A 25,375-nucleotide genomic window follows, 5' to 3' on the forward strand; every position below is an offset into this window, starting at 1 on the left:
CGTGAATCTCCAATAAACATGTTAACGTAACGATGAGAAAAGTTGCGACCGAGCGTGAAAGGGACGATTTAATCTCAGACTCTAATTCAGGATTTCTTCCTGCGTATTATTTTAGATATACGTATATTTATGTTTCACATATTATCTAAATGTTATACCGGAAAGTATTCTATCTTCTACGTGACTTTACTCTTTCCGCGTCGATCCTCCGTATTAAACTAATAAGCGAATGCTCTTTTCGTCGGTCGGCAAACATTGAAAAAAAAAAAAAAAAAATATCCACAGCGCTGATTGGATTCGGGAAAAAGTTTCCACGGCGTCGGAAGACTATTTCGCAACATTGAGAGCGCAGCAAACATCTTTCGCTTCAAAAGGTCAGTTCGAACTGATCGAGTGCCGACCTATTCGCTTTACGATCGCCCCGGCTACCTCCGCACGAGAATTCGAAAGCGGGCGGAAACGATAAACACGTATACACATCTGTGTACGGCGCGCAAAGAAATGTACGACTTACCTCCCACGCGTAACGGGGGTTGAAAGGTTCGCTCGCCAGCTTGCCGACGAACGGGCCGAATCTCGCGCCGCGAGGGATGTCCTTGCGTGCGCGAACGTACGGGCCTCCGGGCACCGAGCCACCGACCTCGACTTCCGGTACCGGTGACACCCATTCGCGACTCGAGTGATCCTTGATCTCCTGCTTTATCGCATCCTCTGCACAGACAAGCGTTAGAGCACGTTAATCGAATGTTTGTCAAGTAAGCATCGCTTCGTTACAACTGTCAAATATACGATAGCAAGATAAGGCGATAAAAGTCTGGTCCATAAGAAATTTAATTTTATTTTTAACCTAACTTTTTAATTTAAATTAATTTTAAATATATTTTTTAGGTTGCGATCAGGACGCTGACTAAACGGATGTCGCTTGAATCTTGAATGTCTCAAGACAGGCTTTGACAATTTTTTTCGACGAGAGTAAAAAAACTTACGGTATTCGGTGGAATCCCGGGATCTCGAGTACTCCTTCTGCGAGGCTTTCTCATAGTCCCAGGACGACTTCCGTTCTTCATCTTTGGAAGATGACAGCGACTGAGGTTGCTCCCTGTCGTAATTAAATCCTCGTCGATGGCGCATCTCCATCCCCGGCGAGTACCCACGTTGCTGATGAGCGGTCCGCGACTGCGAGCTATACTCCTGCGAAACTTCGCCGATCTGGAGTAGCTTCGCGTCTCTGTAAACCGGATTGTTGCCGCTGCTGTTACTGTTCGTGCGACTCGATCCGTTCTCTTCCATTTCCGCGTTCTCGCTGCCGCCACCCCCGCCGGTTGCGCCCGATGTCGACTCGCCTTCGTCGCTGCTTCCTAAGACAAAAAGATAAATTGATATGCACGTTAGTAATTTGTTAACATGAATAATTGGCAGATAAAATTAAATTTTATGAAGGTGGCTTTCGCCAGATATTCTTGCGACATTAATTTTTTAATTATAATTTTAAACATTTTCCTAAAATGTATTGATTACTTTGTAAAATTAATAAAATAATTCCGACAAAATAATGCCTTTTTTATTGAAGCAAAAATTAAGAATGTTTTTTTTTTTTTTCAACATTTAATTGTTACAATTAATTTTCTTCTGTTATATAAAAATTAATAAAACTTTTACGAAATATTTCTTGCGTTTTAAAGTTATTCGTCAATTACGAAAATCATATTTACTAGGAAAGGTTACGCGGAAGAACGATGAGAGACGACTTTCCGGAACGTGACGTATTGATTGGTCATTTCTGAGAAAGCGGTAGCTCGTTGTTCCCGCGATAAAGTCGCAGTTCGTGATATTAAACGCAAGTACGAGGCGTTTTGTTGCGGGCAGGATCATGGCTTCGTGTAAACTTTGCGTTTTCAATGAAGGTGTCGGGAAATCGTGAATGATTTTGAACGAGATAGAGAGAGAAAGATGGAGAGAGGTGAAATAAATTTCTATTTGCAGGACCCCGCTTCTCCCCTTCCCTCCCCCCTCCTCTCCTTTACGACTCGACGGAATCCTAGGCACACAGGGGACAAGTGTCAATTGGAGTATACGCCTATCTGCGACACGGTTTTTCTCATACACAGCTGCTGCTCGCACGCAATGACACCCAGGCCGAGGATGTTTGCCGTGATAAGGACTTTATTGTCCTCTTGTCGGCTGTTTTTGATGCGCCGTGATGTCATGCAGCGCGAGATATTCAGAGATAAAAGCATTCTATTTTAAACTATAATTCGTAATTATTTTGCGAACGTAGCTGCTAGAATCTAGACGAGCATGTATTATTAAAAAGATATAAAATATTCAATAATAGTAATATTAAAAAAAAAAGAAAAAAAATAAAGAAAGAAATTAAATTGTACAAAGAATATATGCTCGATGAAATTTCGTAATAAGACTGGGTTCCTTTTAATAATAAAAATATCATCCGCTCGTAGCAATCATATCGCGCTCGAAATGACAAAGAGACGTCCCACGAATCTGATTTTGTTTGTACAACTCGCTCCAGCCGGATATGACGGGCCCTTTTTAACCGCGCCTTATCTCCGAATCGAAAGATACCCGCGCGCGGTGTATCGGCTATCTAAAAACAAACTGTGAACTTTATATGCGCCCTCGGGCCAGCCGAGGAACCTGCGAAGATCGAGAGAGAGTCCTCTGCAAACAGCGTGAGTTCCGTGTGAATCGGCGACTAAGCAAATGACCGTTTTTCAGCGACGAGCTGACAGGTGCATCGGAAAGCAAGACAAATTGCCGCGACCGAGGGGAACCAAGAAGAAATCGCTACAACTTTACGATCAAATCTCACTCGGAATTAATTTTTGTGTTACGGCAATATTGTTAAATTAATTAAGTAACTGGCCGTCTGCTTCGCGCGTCATCTTAAAAAACGAATAAACGCAGAGAGGAACCAAAATAATATTTTATCTACGATATTAGATTCGGCTGGATATATGAAGAGCGGTCTATACATACCGTATACCGTGATAAAACGTTAAAAATATCAATTTTACGACGCCGGCTTCAATTCCAGTCTAATCGAGAGGGTAAACAAAGACTTAAGGATCCATCGACTTACGTCGGCGCGGACGAGTCGTAAAAGAAAACGGTGATCCTGCAAGGCGTGCTTGTCGACACGCAGCTCGAAGAGACAGAATGTTCGGGTGTCGATATCGATGCGTCACGGTTAACGGAAAGAAATAAATCGCACGTACAACGAAATACGTGGATTTTGATTTTTTTTAAATTATTTCAGAACGCAGGAGACCACAAATGTGCGTGATTAAAATTAATTTCTTTTTTTTTTTTTTTACAAATAAACGAATCTGCAAATTAATCATTAAAAAAATTTTTTTAATAATTTCCAGCGTTTTTTTCGATTTATATACGACATTTATTTTTATCTCGGTTCAGAAGCAGCAAGATTTAATTAAGAAACGTAATACATTTCGAAATAATGCAGAGAAATATCGCCGCTAACGTATCACGCGATACTGTTATCCAATACTCCGTCCTAATCGGTAGGGTAAACACGATTTAGCGGATCTTCAAGAGATGATCATAAAGAAGAGGCCTAATCACGCGAGGGTAATGCCGGGAAATGCACTCCAGATCGCTCGCGCGGCGAGCAGCCGATATGACACAACAACAATATTTGGAAAACCCTCGAAAAAGCCAGGGGTCTTTGACTCCTGTGGGATACAAGTGCCGGAATACTTTCTCCCTTGATAGAGAAAATACGAGTGTACTTGTTGAGCCATGCGTGACATTATCCCCAATGATAGTAGCTCGAGAGGCCCGGTATTAGATTAGGGTAAAGTGTTGCTCTAGCACGGTTTACACTTCAGACGAATTAATCGTGGGAAGAATCTCTTTTTTTTTTTCTTTTTTTTTTCGTATTAAAAAGAACCCGACTTGGCATGTGTAACTTCTAACAGTTATTTAATTCCGAGAAATCTAAACGCAGATAAAAATCCCTGTGTTAAACCTGCCGTTTCCTATAAAAAAAAAAATTTTTGAAAACTTTTTCAAAAGCTACCGCTTTTTTACGTTTTCGAAATGTGAATGTTCCATTTTATCTTGCTGCGAGGATTTCACGAGGGGACGAGCCATTTTCGAAGCGATAAATAATTAGAACGTTACTATAAATGGCGGATAGGCGGCTAATGAAAATTATTCTATCGGTTGGCGTTGCCCGTCCCGCGATATTTACTGTGAAAATAATAATATATGTTTGCCTATGGCGGTGAAGTAGTTAGCGAGTTATAAAGCAAATGACTCTTTTGCATCGCACGGGCCCCATTGTGATCGATGATTGATGCGCGTGTGCGATACTTGTGAATTCGTCTATTGATTACACCGTAGTTGTATGCGCCGAATATATAGCAGTTGACGTTTCACGATCGAAGAGTTTAACAAACGATCAATCAACGATCGATTAATCTGCCGTTAAATAGATACGCGGGGCCAAATGTGCGCGGTATTTTCGAGTGAATATTTCATACAAGAAATCTAACAAGAACAAATAAGCCCGAGTTTATAAACCTCATTTTATTCTATCCTTCTTTGTTAAAATGTGAACGCGAAAGAGAACTGCATTTCAGTAATCAAAAAATTAATTTCGATTTCTCGAAAATTAATTTACATCAATCAATCGCGTAAGTAAAATTAATTAGTACGTAGTGGGCGTCTTAAAAATTCTAATTAAACGATCTAGTAAAAGTTCATAAGCGATTCGCGGGAATTAAAGTCCGGAGTGAAGCGTCTGGAGCTACAAGGAAGCGGAACGAAGATTACCGCGAGGTTCAAGAAACGCATATACGACTTCCGGTAAAGATAATTAAACAAATTGGCGACTGGAGAGATGTCGGAAGAGCGATTGCACCGCGAATTACGTTTACGCTCGCGCAGACCGCGTTCGCTCTGACCGCACAGGACATCCTGGTGATACGAGGATCCTCTGGAGAACGCGGCGTTTCTAACGTGCCCGTATTGCGAAGAAACGAGATGGCGAGAGGCGACGCCGGCGTTTCCGAAAGCTCGACTCCGCGATTAATGGCCAATCTCGCTGACAGTATCAGGATCTCCCTACCATGAAGCGCAGATTGGGCGCACCCGGGGTTAATTAGAAAAACGACGTGGTCGGATCTTGCGGCCGAGAGCAGTATCGTGAGACGTCGATAAGATTATCAGCGTGTCACGGAATTACCAGGCCGTGCCAGGCCAAATTGGACAGAAGATCGAATCTCCGGAGTCTGGCTTCCGGACGGGCTGCGGTTAAGCTTCCTTGTCGATATTTGCACGTAATGGAACGAACGGAAGAACGCTTTGCGTCGAACTTCGCGAGAGCACGGAATTGATAACAATTATCATTCGACCCTACAAAGATATATCTGGAAGCCGGTTACGTCGATCTTAGCGGTGATTTTACAATCGGGCACAGTTACGAAATTTATTTGCTTCTTTGTGACGTGCAATTAGGTCACACTTCGATCTATTATATTTTTTATCCTGTCGCGAGCATTAATGCTAATACAGAAATACTTCCGATTTTGTAATTAAATTATTGTTACTTCCACCGTGAATTCTTAAGAATCGTGTCTAAGGGTTCGCGGACAAGCCTTCGAGAACGACTTTCTCCCTGAACTTACCGTTCATCTTGCAATCCGCGACAGGTCGGGACAGATCGAGGCCGTTCATCGATGGGTTCACCGCGGAGATCCGGAGATCCCGCGTCTTCCTCTAACCGGGACGAGATAAGGACTCGGATCACTCCCGACACATCGGAATCACAAGAGTCCCTTGCTCACGGAATCACGTCAACATCACGAGAACGAGCGACGACGATGGGAAACGTCCGTCGGCGGGCCGGCCGTCTTCATGATCGAGGCGATCGATCGGTAAAAATACCGTGGCCGATACTCCGACCCGAGGCCACCGGAGGGGTGGGACGCGATCGCGAGGGGTAGGCTCCGGTATCTTTCCGGACGAGCGACCGACGACGGAAGAGAGCGGGCAACGTTAAGAGCGCTGCTCCGTGTCAGCTGGCCCTTGGCGGACTAGAGGATCCAAAATCTGTTGAGAAGAGGATGGCACGACGAGGACTCTTGGGATCCCAGGGACGATTCACGGGGTGTGGCGGATCGCTTCCAACGGGACCTCTGGTTGGCGCACGGGCGGAGCCACCCCTATCGCGTTGAGGTCCCCACCAGGGTGACTACAGCATCCCTTGGGAGAGCGAGCGAGAGGAACGTGGCGCTTCGCCGGTGGAGTGTAATGCGACTGTCTGAGAGGACGTCTGAGGAGGGGGTAACAAGGGGAGAGAGGGGGTAGCATAACGTGACGCTGATAACGAAGGAGATTTCGCGGTGGCTGAGTGTCAAAGTCGAATAGGATTCTTTTTCTAAATGCGCAAGAACTGAGCTAAAATCAATTTTGGCGAATACCTCGAGCGATAAGCGCAATTTTTCTGATTTTCTAATTTTTTAATTTTTTTATTAAATCAGTAATGTGTAAATAATTAATTTATTTAATTAGACGATTATTATTAGCTGAAACTGTGAATTACTTCAAACCGTAAATAAAAATATATATAATTATTATATATAAAATGTTTAAAACGTAACAAAGAATTAAAATATATACTTTGCACGTGTAAAAAAAATTCTTAAACCACAATAATGTATACGGTAAAAGAAATTATTTACACATTCAGTTTCAAGTATCAATAACGAAACGTATCGTATTATATTGTGAATAGGTAGTAGAGTGATGCAAAATTTTCGGTTTCATTAGCAGTCAACGGTGAGACGTTAGCAAACTGAGATATATATTTTTTTTTCATCGCAAAAAGTCTCGATCAAAAAGCACTTCGATGAGGAGACGGGGAAGAAAGGACCCCACGCGGAGACGAGGTCAGCGGGACAGCCACCGAACTTCTTATTGGACAAGGGCGGCTACTTTTTCACTGCGAAAAGTCGCTGTCACGAACCTCTCAGTCGATTCTCCATTTTTTTTCCCGACCGCACGCCACAATTCGCCGCGATTTGTCCATCGACTCCCCGGACTTCAAAGTCAATCGAAAGAGTGGAGTATCGGAAACGCCAATCTCGCGTATTGTTACGCTCACTTGCCGATGGGAAAAAATATCCTTCAGTGGATACGTAACGTTTCGTCTTAGTTAAGAATGCGAGATTCAAGACTTTTCTCAAAAATTGTGATCGAGAAAACGGCTAGGTCCCTTCAGTCGTTTTCTCATGCATCTAATTTTTTTCGATTTCTTTTTCTTTTCTTTCTTTCTTTTTTTTTTTTTTTTTTTTTTTTTTTTTTTTTTTTTTACTCAAAGGCAACCTACAGAAATATTCCGCATAACGAAATCCCGCTTCTTCTTTCATTTTAAAAAATTCAAAAAGCTTATATGACGCAATGAAAGAAAAAAACGATGCAAATGTAATACTCGCAGAGTAAAATTTACATTTTATTAAAATTATTCCGCGAGAAAAATTGTCTGTTGCGACTCTATTTAAATTATATGAACATTTACCTCGATTCTTCTTTCCATAATTATTATTTTCGCGCGTATCCTGCGATTTTTATTCGCGGTTTTCTATCCATCCTCGACTTTAAGAAGCAAGCGGGTAATCGAGAGTTATTAGTCTACATTTCTCGGCTTTATTTCCAAGGCGGGCGCGGTGATTTAAATCCCGGGCGCGAGCGTCATAAAATCGGGACGACCGCGGATAAAGCCGCGCAGGAATATATGACGCAGCCTGAAAGACGTCGAAACAAATCTTCATTTCTCTGGTAGCCGGCGAAGTGTGCCTCGCGCTCGGAAAAACGGAGGCAGTAACTACGATATGACTGTGTTTCGCACCCGGGAAGACATGTGTCGCGTGCAGTTATATCATTCTTTATGACCGGCAAACGGCAGTACCCTTCGTTCATTCGCCGCTGACTTTGTCCTTCGCGCAATATTTGGAGGGGCTTGATTTACACCGGTATAAAAATGTCCCGAGTCTCGGACGCGATATCACCTACCGCGTGCACTTTCGTCCCGACGCGATAACTAACTGTATCCTTTAATAAAATGCCACGCTGCTTTTTCCTCGCGACTTTCTGAAGCAATTAGACACCCTATACATACGTCTTCGAATTAACAAATCTAATTACAATAATTAAAGATATTAAATTAAAATATTAAAAATATAAATTTGCAAAACATATTTAAGGAATAGCGAAACATTTAAAATGTATGATTTATGTCGTCGCGTGTGCACGATTAGCAAAACTGACCGAAATAATAAGAAGTATCCGGTGGATAATTTAATTATAAATGTAACCGCGTTGATGTAATTAAATAATAAAATAAATGTAATTAAATACTAAAAATCGGCAATTATATTTGTTTATGTAACATTTATATGTGATGCATTATTCATTTCCGTGCTACACGTGCGCGTAATATTTAGAAATTTTGCAAATACATATTTATAACTAAAATATTTATATATTATTATTATACAAAATTAACTGTTACACATTTTACCTTTGGTAATAATAATTAGACATTTATTATTACCCGCGCAAAACGCATCTCTGCAAAACAGCGTGGTGGCGATTTAATTTTACGATTCTGCAAAAACGTACCACGAGGTTGTTCTCTACAATAGGATCTTTAACTCACGAAAGCGCGTGACGCGCAATTCCAGATACGTTTGAGAAACATATATTGATCGCGCCACAGCTTCGTAATATTATCTACAAACATATTAGTCACGCGCCGCAACGGAGGCCGGGTCGAAAACGATCCTTCGCCGATCGGGTCGACGTGAAATTCCCTTACGTATCATTTATTTCTAATTATCATCGAATGCCGTTTGGCGATCGAGCCGTCGCGAGGAGGAGGGGCTGGTGATCGATTCTCACGCGTGTGACGACGCCAACGGCGCCGGCGGCGGCCAACTCCACGAAGGGGGCAATAAATAACGGGAATATCAAAGGGTTATCAGATCTAAGCAGACCTTCTACGTCTGGCGCAACTTCTGACACGTGACGATGCTGTAATGTCGGCGGCAAAGTGTACGCGCGCAGGGTGAGTTTGTGCGAGTAAAGAGGCTCGGGGTGAAAGGGCGAGAGGGGAGAGGGATGAGGAGGTAGGTAGGCGCGAAGCTATTAAACTGACAGAAACACTTGCCACCCCCTCGTCGCTGCCCCCGGTCGACTGCCACCCCCGCGCCTCATCCGGCGTTCACGACCTCCCCCTCGAACATGCCATCCCTTACCCGGGAAGCCCTACGTCCTTTACTCCGCAACGCGCCGGAGTTATTAATATTTTTTTTTTTTGCAGCCCTCGAAAAATTGTCTCTCACGCGCGGTGACCCGAGCTTCCGCGCCGGAGAAGCAATTTTGCGGGCGTGTCCGCCACTGTCAAAGAACGGAGCGACAGATAGAGAGGCGCTTTTCGCCCTCGGTTCTCCCGTGGATTCTGCGTGTTTCAATAAATAACGGCCACCGCGAAATACGCCAACGCCGATTTTTTTCTTAATTAAATTATTACGTCGTCATTATTATTAATTAACGCGCTACGTATTAATTTTGTTTTCACTTTTATGCGACATGACTGAGCTTTAAATTCGAGTAATTTTTATAAATATTTGTCGGGTTCACTGGCTAACTCGAAGGGTGCGATATCTCATTACGTGAATTCCTCGCAGTTCAATCGGAAATCCGTCGACGTCGAAACGGAGGACCGTTAACGGTCACGCGGTGAAGAAGTCGGCCGATCAGAAGAAAGAAAAAAAAGAATAGAGAGCGGCCGACTCATTGAGAAGGCAAAGGCAGAGGTAGAGAAAGAAGTCAATCCTCGAGGCGACTAAACAATTGTCTCGCGCTTGAGTGGCCTCCTGTAAATTCGCGTGGTCGAGTCCTCGATCGTACCCCGAGGCGAGTGGCGCGTCTCCCCACAAAGACATCGGGAGAGAGAAGAGAATGAGTGCCGGGAGCGCGCGCGATCCGCTGAAAAGGATCGAGATTTCGAGAGACGTGCGTGTCCATGAATGCCGCTGCCGCGCGCGGCGTGCAACGATCGTACGAGCCGAAGTACGGAGCCCGTCCGTACGTTCCGAGTGGCCGAAAATAGCGAACGGCGAATCTACGCGTCGTCGAGTCAACGGTCGATCGGGGAGAGTCTATAATTTGTGCTCGAGAGTCGAAGAATCGCGTCGGCCTCTCTTTTTCTTTTCCATGCCTGCATTCTTTCTCTCCCTCCTTCTCTCTCATCTCATCAGTGTTGTGCACGCACACGACGCCTCGCCTTTCGGAGTACTGGCTTCTAATGTGTCATTGAGGGCCACGTTACGCGGCGTAAGTAGTCGGGAAGAAGAAAGAATGGGAAGCGGAGACGAGGAAAGCGAGACTGGCAGCACCGCCCTCCCGCCTGGAGGAACTTGAGACGCGATTGTTGTACGCCGCGTGCACAGCGTGCACCAGGAGCATTGTCCCTCGTTAGAGGCCACCGGAAGTCACCGGAAGACGATGAACTAACGGAAGACCCTGTGCCGCGGGGCTCCTCCTGTTCGCGCGCGCAACGCCCCCCGTCTCGATAGATTCAACAGCTTGTCGTCGTGCCGAACCCCCTGCCGGAGAGACTCATTCGACTTAACGATTTTTAGAACGGAATGAAGGTCGTGATAGAACGCGATAATTTTTACAGAAAAGTCTTCGCTTATCCGGGTCGATCGGCGTTAAAAAAAATTTTTTTTCTTAATTAAAAAATATTTTCAAATTTAGAAGAATAATGTTACATTTGCTAAAAAAAAAAAAAAAAAAAAGAAATGTAAACTAACGAGCTAACAAATTGATAATTTTTTTTCGGATGCTGGACCAGTTTCAAGATGAAGAAAGAAAAGTGAATCGTTTGAAGATAGGATAATTAATAAGAGAAAGCCTTGCATTGTGGAAAATTGGGTTACGCGGCCAAGATCGGCAGAAGAAAGATCCAGATGCAGGCGATAGAATTGCGGCACGCGAGCAACCGGAAGTCAGAGAAGTAGAGAAAATCCGGTGTACGTTGAGCCCTCTTTCACCCGTGCAACGCCCTCGTTTCATCGGCTTCTGTTAGCTTAGCAATACGTCTCGCGTGTCTTACGCGCCTTAAAGTTACAGCCTCCACGCTCTCTCCTACGGTTCAATTTTCAAATGTCAATCTTCAGCCTACAACCGCGCGATTTTAATGACGGATAAAAAAAATCCCCATCCAATTAATCTTTATTGCAAAATCTCTAATATTTTTCGCAGATACCGTAAATAACGAGTCTCGGTTCCTTCACGTGTCGGATGATTCTTCCGATTTATTTTATCACGCCTTAAGCGCAGCCACAACAAAACAATCGCCACGCGTTTGATTCTTAATGTTACAATGAAAACACCCGCAGTTAATGCTGCAAATTACACCGGACGCTTAGTATATCTTTCCGCGGCGGGCGAAAATTCGCTTATGAATTAATCCTGAGTGGCACGCGATTCGTCAGTTCACAACTGCGCCGCGATTAATTCAGGTAGGTTTGTGCATCGAGTTTACCGCGCGCAAGCGGGGTACCGTTGGCGTATGTCCAGGTAAGCGTCCGCCGAAATGGTCGAGCGAGCGGGAGGAAAAGGGGGCAGGGAGAAAGACAGGGCGAGCGCACGAGGGTGAAGGAGAGAGAGAAAGAGAGAGAGTGAGAGAGAAGAGGGGTGGTCAGGGCGAACAAGAGAAGGAAAAATCGACCGGTAATCAACAGCGATATACTCGCGTAATATCGGGTGTAACAAAGTGCGAGCTTATTGGAAAGCGCGGAGCTCGCGCGCCGCGCGGTTGGAAGGCAGGACAGCGTGCAAATATTGATGCATTAACAATGCAGGCTAATTATGTTTTGGTTCGAGCGTGGCCCACCCGCCCGCGTCCTGGCGATGGTGGTGAGGTGCGCGGTGGTGGTAGTGCGGACGATGGTAATGCTGCTGGCATACAACGGCGGTGACGACGATGCCGAGGCCAGCGTTGGTGTGCGAAGTTTGCTGTGCCCACCGGCCAGGCCATTGCGCCATTGTGATCCAGGCTTCAGCACACAGCCGCCGGCCAGTTCACAGCCGCGGCTCGCCGTTAAATTAATTTTATCTCGTGTCCGTCATTAAATTTGAATCTCCCGTCGGTCCCCGGCCTGTCCGCGCTCTCCGGCCCCGCTCGTTCATCCGTTCTTACGTCCGCGGCTTGAAAAGATGACGGCGCGCGTATCCGCCGTCGTAACTCCCATCGAAAAAGTTACGCCGCGTTTTTAATCAAGCCCGCGGCGAGGTGACTCATAGTAATTAAGGTCGCGCGCCGCTAATGAGGACTTCTTTTTTTTTTTCTTTTCGCCACGCGACCGAGACTTCATCTTCTTTCAATTACCAGAACACGCATATTACTTTGGAAATTTTTTTCCGCGAAACTATCGATGTCACGTAAAAAAAAAAATTAATTCTGTTTTATAATTAAGAATTAATTAAAATTTAATTGTCAAAAAAAAAAATTTTTTTTTAATTTATTCGAACGACTCGCGATAAAAAAAATAAATGTAATTTTTTTTCTGCAGCCATGTGAAATATTTTGGCTGATAAGTTGTCGGGATTTGTCTGCGAAACGGTCGAAAAGTCGATAAAGACGATTAAAATCTAATTAGGGTAGGTATCCTATCCTTCAGGCTGTTTAAACGAGGCGCACGCTCTCGACGAATTCTCGACGATCGACGTTTTCTCGCGCGTGGAGAACCGGGGTGAAACCCCTGCGGATATCGGTCCTTAGCGGGGGCAAACTATGCAAGGGTAGAACTCGTCTGTGGAAGGAAAGGGAACAGATGTTTTTGAGCGCGAGCAAACGTCATAATCTATATTCCGCAACATCATAATTAAAGGAAAATGAAAGTTCATATTTCTTCTTTCCTTTTAGCTCGATTTCACTAAAGTTATAAATATTAATTTACTTCGGCGCAACAAATAACGCTTTTAAGTCGCAAAAACTTAAGAATAAAAATCTCAATTAGAATAATTAATAAAACCAGTCAAGACATCAGGGACTTCGATAAACATTTTAAAGCGGCGGTCTACTCAGCTCGGGGTCGTCTTGGGAAAAAATCGCCATAAAAAGTCGCTCTTTTATTTTCACCCCCCACCCAGGAGGGAAGAGGAGAATGCATCACCGGTCGTGAAGGTTGGCGAAGTAATCCAATTTCGCGGCCCCGGATATCGGTCGGAGTTAATCCTCGCGCGTATATGCGCGAAGGTCCTCGATCGAATAAATCGTCGTGGAAAGAATCGAATCTATGTGGCGGAATCTCACGCGCGGCTCGTAAACAAGGGGCCGACAATGGCGCGCCCGCTTGACCGTCTCTCTCGCCACCACGTTCCGGCATTTACCACGCATCCCCGGCGTCTGCGACGCCCGCGTTCCTCGGATTCAAGCGGATCAGGTTCGCCGCCGCGAGATAAAGCGCACCCGAAAGTTTAAACTTTCGCATGCGAGCTCTCAAAGATGTCGGGAGAGGAGGAGGGGGGGGCTCGAGGGCAAAATTACGACGGAAGGGCGGCATGGCCACTTCTCGGCCTGGGTAGATACGATCTGACCGTTTACACCCCCGTTTCGCTCCCACGGCAAAATGGAAATGCGAGAAACGTTTCGCGGACGATCATCGCCGCTCGCCCTATCCCGAGTGTACGCAGAATAATCGTGTGTTCATCTATGAATCGAAGTGATCAAGATCGTTATCACTCGTTTAGCGCGATCGTTATTTATCCGTTGAATGAAATTTATGTTCTAACTTGCGCTTTTGTTTTAAAGATTCTGTTGAAATAATTATTTAAATATATTTAATTAGATATATATAATATTCGTTTTCCGGATCGATAATTCGTGAATTATGAGGTTCGAGAAAGGCAAGATTAAACTTGTCACTGAACGAGGTTTTTCTTACTTTATAGTTTTTTTTTTTTCTTTTTTTTCTTTTCCACGTATCTATTGAACCGACTAACGGATGGATGAAGATTCGATCGAATCCTCGTTTAAACCAGCGGGATCGTCGCTCGCCAACAAACGGATTCGCAATGGCGGAGATAAGAGGCCAGATATCTCCGGCAATCGTCGTCCCATCACGTGCGAATAGACCGCTTCCGTTCACAATGCTTGGAAGAATAGCACCGTGATTCTATTCAGCGAGGAGAAACGAGAAAGAGACTACCGTCCAACATCGGCGGGCGACATGAGCCTCGGCCGGCAGAGAAAAAGGGGGACGAAAGCGGAAAGGGGCACGACAGCCATCTGGGAATCGAATATCTACGATCTAACGGCACCTTCCCCAGCCGAAATATCCGCAATTGTGGAAGAGTAATCGACGGACAGTGCCCCGCGAAGATTTTTCTATTTTTTAGGGGCGGCGTCTCGTCACCCTTTGGGACCTACAAGGGCGCCCATTGAAAGGGCGCCCGAGTGGTAGTAAGATGTTTCTCATCTCAGGGACATCGCGCGCTCTCGTCTCGCAGTTACGGTTGCATCCTACGATCCACGGCGAGCGGGTAAGAAGGGAGAAGATTGAAAGGCGTGAAGTTGGGTCGAGGGTTAAAGGAACCCTGCGGTGACGTCGATGGAACTGTAATTGAAATTTCATAAAGATCCCGCGTCCCGCCGAAATTCTAACAAAATTTAATCGCACGCCGTAGAAACAAACGCCGTAAATTTATCAAAAGACGTGAAATAAAATAGTCTTGTTTTATATTTCCGTCAGAATCTTCAGAGCGCATTCTTGAGAGGTTCGTTATCCGGTTAATTAATTAAGTATTTCAGAGATCTGAAGTTTTAAAAACAATATGTAATATTTTGTAAAAAAAAAAAAAAAAAAAACGATTGTCTAATTTTAAATGTAATCGCATTAAGTTTGATTTCAAAATAAATATGAAGCTGGAGCAAATGGGTTTTTCAAAAAGTCGTTACGTAAGATTTATATAAAGTATAATAAGTTGAAGACTAATCGACCGACGCGGTCGACGAGATTATTCGAAGAAAAGAGTAAAATCACGTAGTATCTAAAAAAAAAAGAAAAAAAAACACTTATCCCGGTGTTAAAAAGTCGATGCACCCTTTTCTAGATTGCGGCAACGTACAAAAAATCGAGGAAGAGTCGTAAAACCACGACGGTTTTCAATGGTTCCTCTTATTTTCTCTGCTCAAGGGTTCACGCGTCATTTTGAAGATATTGTTTGCGGTGAGCACGTCGCGCTTCTTGAAAGTCTCAATTGAAGGCGGGGAGAATCGATCTCAGGCGTGAGAAATCGCGACACGACGCTTTCAAAAATATCTCGCAGCCAATAAACGGGAATCTATATTTCACTCGAAATTGTCAGCGTAGAGGGTGCGCAACGGGCTCGTCCTCTCCCCATTGTTCTAATTCAGTTTTGATAGCCGCGCGCGCTCGGCACTTCGCGCAAGAAGGAAGAACAGTGAAAATCATAAATAACTGATGGGAATCGAAATGGCAAGGATAAAAAATTAGAGAATCGCGATGGGGGTAGGCGGAAGATCCAATTTCGTTGTCGTTTTGAAACGAATGGTCATCAAATTCGAATCGCGCCCGGAAAATCTGGAAAGGAAGTACGCAGCGCGACCGGGAATTTGTTACGACCCTTCCCTCTTTTCAAACGCTTCTAAATCGAAGAGTCGGCGTGGGTACACACGCGGGTTCAAAATAAAAGAGGCAATATTTCGAAATTGAATAAATTACGATGGATGTATTCCCAATAATGCGCCCGAGTGTTACTTCAATCGCAGAGCTTTTCGCTGTTTTTCGAAAATTTCATTACCGTGTCGTGTGATCGGCGTCGATCTGGAAAAATATGAAATATCAAAGGATCTCGAAATATCCGTTAAAACCTGCGGTGCGAATCGAGTGGGTGTCCTATCGAAATCCGAAGTTCGATCGCGAATATGAATTCACCCGGCGGCTGCTGACCGTTGAAACGGGAGCGCGTGCATCAGACATCAAACGCCTGGCCCGGTCCTTTGATCAAGCTCTGTCATTCTGACGACTCCTGTCGCGCTGCGAGCGGGACTCGCGATCGACGCTAAATGGCAGCGGCGCTAAAAAACTGATTATCGTGCCATCGACAATCGCATCGACATCGCGCGGCAATTCGCGCGCCCCGCGCCCGACTGCCGGCCGTCCGGTTTCTCGAAAAACATTTTCATCCTTTGCAAAATCAATCCCCCGCTGTAACGGACGTTACCTGCTGCGACGCGGGCAACGTGCACGTTGAACGCGAGGAACGTACTTATTTTCGTTGTTTTCGTTGCCCGGGCGCGCCTCGCAACTGACACGTTTTACCTCCGCCTCTTCGTTTTGTAATGCTCGAAATGAATTTACAGCCGCGACAAGAGCGGTCGCTAAACATTCGAGGGGGAAATGCGCGAAAATTCGTCTCATAGTCGTTTTCTCTGTGGCGCAGACATCGAGAGCTGCGACGAACATTTTGAAGGCTGCCCGGGAAAGTTTAATGAAGATAACAACGCACACGGGATAATAATTGCTTTTTTTTTTCTAATTAAAAAAATAATTATTTTTTAAAAAGTATACCGACGTGGTAGACAGGCGTTTGTCAAACACCAATCACCGATAATCAATTTACTTTATACAAGTGACAGCGCCAAGTCCCCGTGTACATTGTGACGTCAAGTTATGTCATCGCCACATATTCGGCCGCGGAGACTTCCGATTAAGGGACCGAAGATGGCAATGACGTCTCGACGTGAAGGATTAATCGTTCCTAGCCCCGTAACCGTGATGTAATATATCTATATATAGAGAATACCGTGAACATATACCTGGATATAACGATGCCAATGTCCGATACCCGCCGCTCGGCGAAATGGCTTACATAGCGAAGCACTCAGAGAGGGTTTCCCGGTTTTGCTCGCCACCAACGTAAGACAACACGATATAAAGAAGCTTGGATGGCAGCTTCTTGCAGCCGCGTCGCGGTTACGGCAATCTAAGGACATGTACATGACCGGTCGGGCTCGTAATGGATGTTTTTCCGCGACGAATTCCTGCCGTCGTGGTCGAAAGTAAAACGTCAGCAAGACCGCGGTGAATTTAAAACTAAAGGCATTAAATAACTTTTTGATAATTAATATTATTTCGCGTACTATATTATTTATCTTTCTCAAAAAGAGAAATATAATTTAAGACTGAACATAAAAATATCTCAAAAATAATATAAAATATGTAAAAAAAAAAATTAAAAAATAATAAAAGATTAATTTAAATTAGCAATTTTTTTTTCACAACGGGATAATTTAAATTTAGAATGTTTAAAATTTGTAACATATTGTATAATAAATTAAGACATCTAAAATTTAAATTATTTTACGGAGGAGACAATTATTTGTTCATTTCACGGAATACGAAAACTAAAACGAAAAACGTGTCGAATATTAAGACATTGTTTAGGAAGAATCAAAATGGCGGTCTGGAAGTACCGCGAGGACTTAAGTACTCCGTACGAATTCGAAAATCGAGCCGTGCTAAAACATCCCTCGACTCTCGTCCTAATGGGGCTCCGTCTCTAAGGGTACTTGAGGGCGTGTAATTGCTAGAATCCACGACCCTGCTACTACACCGCATTTACGCGTTATGCGGGGTGCGTGTTAGGCACAGATCGACCACCTACTGGGTGTCCCATATATTTCAAACCGCAGCTTTCCGTGAGCTTCATCAAGTTGTGCCTTCTATCGTAAATTACTTCGCCTCCGCAAAATTGGTACCGGATCGGAAAATTCACGCGTGTCTTTGTCGGATCTAAACCTGACGTAAAATCTCACTTGCTACTTTCAGTCGCTCCGCAACTTAGATTTTCTAGCAAAGCAGTAAATAAAAGTAAACCATAATTTTTTTTTCACGTATTTTAATTTCCACGTGTCATTATTTCATTAATTGCGATTAAGAAAATTCATTATTCGCGTCCTTAACGGTGTGCGGAAGTACGGCCGATTCGTCGTGGGCTCGATAAACGATTTAACACATCTGAAAAGTTTGCTTTTCAGAAACAGAGTCGCTGATACACAGAAGGCAACAATGGATCAAAGATCGAGATCCTAAACGGTGTGTTATCGACGACCCTTTGCAAGAGGAGGGCCGGACGGCCCTTCGACGCGAAGGGAGGATCATGGCGGGGGCTAAACGACGAGCCACTAGAAAACAATCCCTCGGTCGCATTTATGGATGCTCTTTTCTTTCATTCCCCGCAACTCGCCCGTCTCTCTTTCTCACGCACACACGTGCGTCCGCCTCTTTCGGTCCGACAGATGGTGCGGCCGCGTTTTTGTTTCAAGGCTCGCGCCAACAATCGTCGCATTACCGGGACAAAACCGCTCGACGATCGGTTCTTTGAAAAAAAATAAAATAAAAAGAGAGAAGAGAAGAGTGGTTGGAAGTAGACGCGGCGGTAAGGGTGGAAACGGTGATCCACCGTGGCTCAGGAAGTCCTAGATCGGACCACATCATCTCGCGTCGGCAGCACGCACCACATGTCGAAACAGAAAAAGAATTGCTATCGAGAGTATGATACGATTGGCACCGCGCACGACCTACGAGTAATAATTATAATCTTACAGTCGTTCTGCAATAGCTACGAGTGTACACGATCCTTGTCACGAGTACATATTGCCGAGTGGAGATCGTAGCGAGGGTGTAATCGTTGTTAAATGTCGCGGGCATCTGCCTCTAGTAACGATACAATCGTTCTGTCGCAAACTCGGAAGTTATATTTAAATTAAAAAGTTACTTGTTTTAAGAATAATTTGCATCTACTTGCAAGTTGAAAGAAAGACCGCAAATCGAGAAAAAAAAAAAAAAAGACGCGCGTAAACCAGAGAAAACGAGATAAAAAAAAATATTATCGTACCAATTACACGGGTTTACATTTCTGTGGGCAAACATCTCGCTAATTATCATCCACGTCGCGCGATAGCGGACGTAAGCTGAAAAGTGCATTAACGATGCACGTGACGCGACGGCCGAGAACACTATGCTCGCGGCAGCGAGGGACTTTTACTTTGTCGCGCCTCGAACACCGACGGTGGATTCGTGCGTGAATGCGTAACGCGTCGTGGGTGCGAGCGCAGATTCGCACAGGTCAGAGGCACGGAATCTCCCCTCTAATGGATTTCACTCATTTTTCTCCCTCCGACGTCACAACGCCAGCCTCGAAGCATCTTGGAGATTCCTAAGGGTGGCAAAACCTCGTAAGGGCTCGCTTACCCATATCTCCTTTTTCGTTTACAACGAGCGAAGAAATGCGCGAAAAAAAAAAAAAAGATTTCTTTTTTGCTTTCGTAAACTCGTTTAATTATTATTATTAATTTTTTATTTAAATTGTAATTTGCAATTAGCGATTATTTAAAATTAAACAAACGTGTTTTTTAAGAGCTTTTGGATCGCGCGTATTTTTTTCGCTAACTCCTCGCGGCTCATCTTTAATCACGCGGGAGTGACCCTCTTGATAGATCTGCTCTCTCACTTCCTGATTCGGACCTTTCTCGCTTATCTTATCAATCATGGAACGGACATGTGATCCTATCAGCGAGATTAAGGACTGTCTTGTCGAGACCGAAGCGAATATCATTAGATCCGCGAGATAACCGTCATTAATATTATAAATGTCTTATTTTGCATGCGCTTTGCATTCGTCTTCTCTTTTATAAACGTTCGGCGTAGTATTTTGAATATTCCACTTTAAGTATGCTTACGACGGTATCCTTACAAATTATTTTTATGTAAATCATAGATTTATTTTAATAATTCAATTATTTTTGCAATGAGCAAGCAACGATTAATTTTTCAAGAAGACGTTGACAAGATAAATTATTCACTCGATAACAAATTACTTCAAAATACTATTTATCCAACACATTCGATTAATTTAAATAAAAAAAAAAAAAAAAAAAAAAAAAATAGACACCACGAGAAATTTTCAATATTACCCGGTTAATCTATATTAAATTATTTTCTGCTTTCTCGAGATACTCTCAAGATATCAGCGTGGGTCTCCCCCTTTTTTTTTCTCTTCGTCGAAATGCGGAACGGAAGCGTACGAGTTATGTAGTACGTTGCTCAAGATTGCGTGCCAGAAGTTGTTCTTTCTGGCAAGGACAACTCGCCGCGCCGACAGAAAGGGAATGAAAAAGTCCGAGAACGAGAGACGCAGAAAGAAAGCGCGAGAGGGTGAGAGTCGATAAGGCAAATGGGCACTTCGTAAAGTTCGCCGAACAAGAAACGACACGAATTACGGCCCGTGTTTCCCGCCGGTTTCGATCTCTGCCATTATTCTGCGGCCTACCCGCGGTAATCGCGAGGGGAAGAACCGATGCGACCTGTTCGTTATCAGGCTTTACAAATCGTCGAATCTGCCCTACAGAATTTTTTTAGATCAATTCTCAATGGTCTTCTTCATGTTAATCAAAGTACGTGACTAAAGAGCCATTATAGCTTTCGTTTATTAAAATCGTTTTCAAAAATCTTAATAATACTCACAGCTACCTTTGCTAAAAGTTGAAAATTAAAAACCTAGTTGCGTATCCATAACTTTTATTAGCGCACTTTTTACGTAAGTTCACCACAAAAAAAAAGAAACGAACGTTAAGCTTGAAGAACGTACAGTGACAGCACGAGGTCTGAATGTTTACTGATTTAACTGAACGTGCTTTCGATAGTAATCAAGTCCGTTGACAAGACTTGCGATATCGGCTTCTATCTATCTAACTACCTTCCTTTATCACGGTATGATTCACGAGACTCCAAACTTCTGTAGAAGTATTATTAGTGCTGAAGAAAGCCCTGTATAGCCCGAAACGTTCATAATAGATAAGTATTTAGAAAATAAATGAGCGAAAGGGAATCCGCTAAATACCACATAATATAATTATTTTAAATTTATTAACGTTACGCGGTAATTATTTCGTCGTGAATGAAATGTATTTAAGAAAATAGCAAATGCATAAATACTTAAATAATTATGAAATGACGACGGTTGCTATGAAAACTCTCAGGGAAAAATCTCAGTTCGAAAGATATTGTATCGCGTCGCGGCTGTGCTAACCGCAGCTCTCCGTAACAAAGAGGAACGGCATGGTAAATGGCAGCTAATGAGCACGATATGATAGCGGAGCGAATGTCGTACGCCTTATTTTATTTTATTTTTTTTTTTTTTTTCGCGCGTACATGGGCTGATAGGTATATCGTCTTTAATCACATTAATAAAATTATTATCTGTTAACGCCAGACCGGATGAGTCGTTTTTATATGTCATCTGATATAATAGAAATTGCATCTGATCGATGCCACGAAAATATAATTTACGTCACTTGAGAGAAAATAACTGATCAACGTTCAATAATCGGACGGCCGATCTCTAAATATAGCTCGTAAAAGAAATCAAACGTCCTTGCATCTATCAATTCATGTACGTTTATCAAGACTTAAGTACGGGCACGTTAAAATTAATTTGAAATGCGAAGATAAAGTTATATTAAAAATATTTGATCGTTACATTTATATCACCGGTTGTTATAATAATTCTTTTTATTAGCCCACTTGATTGATTGACCAAATAATGTTGTTTCATTATCTCTAATATTTATTTGCGCGAGTCTTTGAAAATTACACCCATTCGCAATGATAAACGTCCCTGTTTGCGCGACGCGGTTCCTTGTAAAACATTCTCTTCTCTACCGGAAAATAAACCTCGGGTGTCCCGTGACACAGGCGCCTCCGATTGTCGGTCGGACCACCTGTACCGCGTGAGATCCGATCGACCCGAGGGCCCTGATGCACCTAAACGTGTCATCAGCGGAGGCTTCACCAGCCTAAACAACTGAGGAGATAAGGGCAGGCCGCCCCAAGAAGCCTTTGAAGGGAATCGTAGCTTCTATTTACACAGGAAGAGATAAAGAGGAAGATGACACAGCCGTGATGACATTTGGGCTCTTATGGCCACTGCTTGCAACGATTATCTAGCTAATGAATTGTATTGTCGGGTGATATCGTGGGGCTTCACGAGAAAGAATTTCAAACTGCCGATTTGGAGAAAGGGGTCGATTAGCTTCGCGGTAGTTTTCGTTGAAGAACTTCTATGCGTCAAAGCGATAATAAGCTCGCGATAATGACGCGGCCGCAGGTGCGTGAATTAACGAACATCCGCGGATCTATGGAAAACTGACATCGCGTCCAGAGCACGCGGAATTGTGCGCGGAAAATTTGTTTGGGCGGCGGCGATCAATGCACACCCGGCATTTGGCACAAGTGGCCAAATCGAACACGCGCGGCTGAGATTGAATCGCGGCGATACGAGCGCAAATTCGAAAATATTTCACGAACGGCTCTTATCCCGAAATATCGGTGACCGATAGCGACAATTGGTTTCCCGCGACACTGCGTAATCGGAGAAAAAGATATTGCATTATTGATCGCAGACCGCTAATAAGATAAACCATTAATGAGATTTCGCGTTTCCCGCCGGCCGTAAATTTAATGTTGTATACATATAAATTTGAATTAATGAAAATTAAATTGCTCCTTCCTTTCTTCCGTAATGTTAATTATCATTTCATTAATTGATAACGATATATATGCCGTGTATGAGAATTAATAATAATATTAAAATTTTATAAGTGCGATACATAATTAATATTAATATTTTTTATTATATGTCTTTGTAAAAAGAATTACTACGATTAATGTATTATTGTATGTGCTTTGTGTATACGTGCGTGTGTATTGCGTGAGAAAATTGTCTTATTTCAAAAATGAATAATTCCACGATTACTTTATGTTCTCTTTTCTTCTTATATTATTAAAAAAAAAAAAAAAGACAAAAAAGTATCGGTATTCTATGATACGGACTTCCTCCTTCCTGCAGATAGATAAAAAAAGAATTTGGAGCATCAGTATTGTGGGAAGATAGACAACGACAGATAATTGTACATTTATCTGAGGGGACTCGTTACGGTTTTACATTATCTGCTGTAACGTTTCGCTATCAATAACCGGCGATAACGCGGATATTGTTATTTCTGCATGCGCAATCAGTATCAAGATATTTAATAGCTAAAAAAATACGGCACACGTATCAATTAACTTATTAAGCTCGGCACGTTACATAATTAATAATTGTACGTATGCTTTTAGATAATTGATATTCAGTTCTTTTTATATATGCACGTTATCTTGATTTTGACAATGAAAATAGAAGTCATGTTTCTCACGCACACATCGGAATAATTTATACGAGGTACGTGAGTAAAAATGCGAGAGGTGATCCTAAAGAGACGGCTGTTCACCAAGCAGGCGTGAAATAAAGCCTCAAATTCGAGAGGCGAGCTCGCCTCTTCGGTGACACAGAAGGAGACCCGGGGGCCAATGAATGTCCCAGTGCTTTATGGAGCAACCTGAGAACTGTAGAAGCCAGCGTGGACCAGGAGGACGTCCATCAAAGGGTTCCAAATAATTACCGCCCGGAACGGTCGCGTCGGGGGAGATGCTCCGGCAAAAGAAATGCCACCTCGGCGGTAGTGATAAGTTAGTGAAATATTTTCTAAGGGAAGAGAGGCTCTCCTTTCCCGCTTTTTGCTCGTATATCACACCCCCGAGTCAATAAAGTCGTCACACAAACGCTCGTTTGTAGAAGCGCCGCATAAAACGATCGGTATTATTAAACTTGAAAAAGAAACGTATAAATCTGACTTTACTGCACGAAACTCGCTGTAAAAATTTCATTCAAGTTCTTCTGCGTTCTTCTATAAATAAATTTCAACAACTGTGCTCGGAAACATATTATAATTTTACCTGAATTTTTTTTCATTATTATATAAATTGCAAATCAATAATATATTTATTATTTTTTATTCGGTTAATTATTAATTTTCTTTTTTTATGTAAATGAGAACCTTGCACGTCAAAACATATAAGTGAAAAATGAGAGAATTACATCTCCGATTAGTACTGTCTTTACAAATTCATCATTTGCAAATAAAAAAAAACGCAAAGTTCCGGCGAAACATTGCACAAGCGAGTATCTCTGAAATATTCGGACGAGACTCAAGTGTTTGATCGATGGATCCTCGGGTCTCGGACCGGAAATTATGCGTCAGCCTATCGTCCGCGCCGGAAGTGACAGCACGGCGCCGCACCGATCACGCTACTATCTCTCGTTTCCTTAATTGCATTCTTTTTCGTGTGCCGAAAAAGAAGAAAAAAAATACCTATCAGCGTGTTTGTTTTTCTCATCGTTAATAGATCGATGACAATTTTCTCATCGCAAAACAAAATATAATGTTCAACAAGTCGTGATTCGACTAAGATCACATTAAAAACGTGTAATTTAATTTTCATTAACTTTATATAATTAATTACACAAAATATAATAATGCGGAAATAATATTAAAATAATGTTAGTTAAAACGCATAACGCACGAGATTTAAAATAATTTTAAAAGTGATTTGAACGATTGTCAATTTAAAATTAAGTAATTTTTACTTTCATACGGCGGTTCGAGTTGCTTCAAAGTGTGGACGCGATATACGATTGATAGCTTTAGCGCTATTTCTTTAATATGGAAAGATTTGACAGAAAGCGGGAGTCAAGATAACGTGGAATCGAGCCGACTGCATGGAAATGCGTCGCGTGCTGTTGCGACACGCAAACTGTATAGCTGCATTCATATTCTAATGACGACATTGTACGCGAGGTCAGATGTTGGTAACCATACGCTATTGTATTCGATCTTTGGCGTAGTTAGACACGCGTAACGTTAGGAGCTAAGATCCGCCTACGACCGAACGTCTCCGCTGTGATCAATGGAGGAAGAAAAAGATTCTGTGAAGAAAAGATGCGAGAACACGATACTGAAGGGTACGTAGCGTTAAAAAAAAAAAAAGAAACACCCTAATCACTTCTTGCAAATAAGTTCTTTTTACATAGCTGCGCATTTATAAACGTATGTAATAATAAATAATTTTGTCTCGATGAAATAATTCTGTCGCTTCTTTCGTGTGTTAGCGAGAGTTAAATTAAAGTCCGCTATTTTTTTATTATTATTATAGATCCGCAATTCTTTTTTATTTTTTTTATTTTTTTCGAAAGCATCTCGATACTTTTATTTTCGGCAAGAATATGTATAAGAAAAATCAAAAGCAGAGTCTGAAGTTAAGATGAGAAGATTAGGAGGCAAAGGGCGAGGGCTTGATGGCTGGACAGGAACGAACTTTCGGATTAGAACGAAATAACTGGAATTACGGGCAAT

At 42.9% G+C, this 25,375-nt stretch overlaps 1 protein-coding gene across 3 annotated transcripts in view; it reads right to left on the reverse strand.

Annotated features, from left to right (window-relative positions):
* The window catches only part of LOC139101319 (transcription factor hamlet), a 65,921-nt gene that overhangs the window by 25,594 nt on the left and 14,952 nt on the right, over positions 1-25,375 (reverse strand). The window contains exons 1-3 of one of the 3 annotated variants that reach the window (XM_070654354.1): positions 5,673-6,017; positions 987-1,358; positions 515-711 (exon numbers count right to left, since the gene is read on the reverse strand). In XM_070654354.1, coding sequence (XP_070510455.1) covers positions 515-711; positions 987-1,358; positions 5,673-5,721 — 618 coding nt within the window. In that variant the 5' untranslated portion in view covers positions 5,722-6,017. Of the gene's footprint in view, positions 1-514; positions 712-986; positions 1,359-5,672; positions 6,018-25,375 lie in introns of those variants that run through there. The other 2 variants (XM_070654352.1, XM_070654353.1) reach the window with 2 other exon arrangements.

Source organism: Cardiocondyla obscurior, linkage group LG03, assembly GCF_019399895.1.
Source record: "Cardiocondyla obscurior isolate alpha-2009 linkage group LG03, Cobs3.1, whole genome shotgun sequence".
In the NCBI taxonomy this organism is placed as follows: domain Eukaryota; kingdom Metazoa; phylum Arthropoda; class Insecta; order Hymenoptera; family Formicidae; genus Cardiocondyla; species Cardiocondyla obscurior.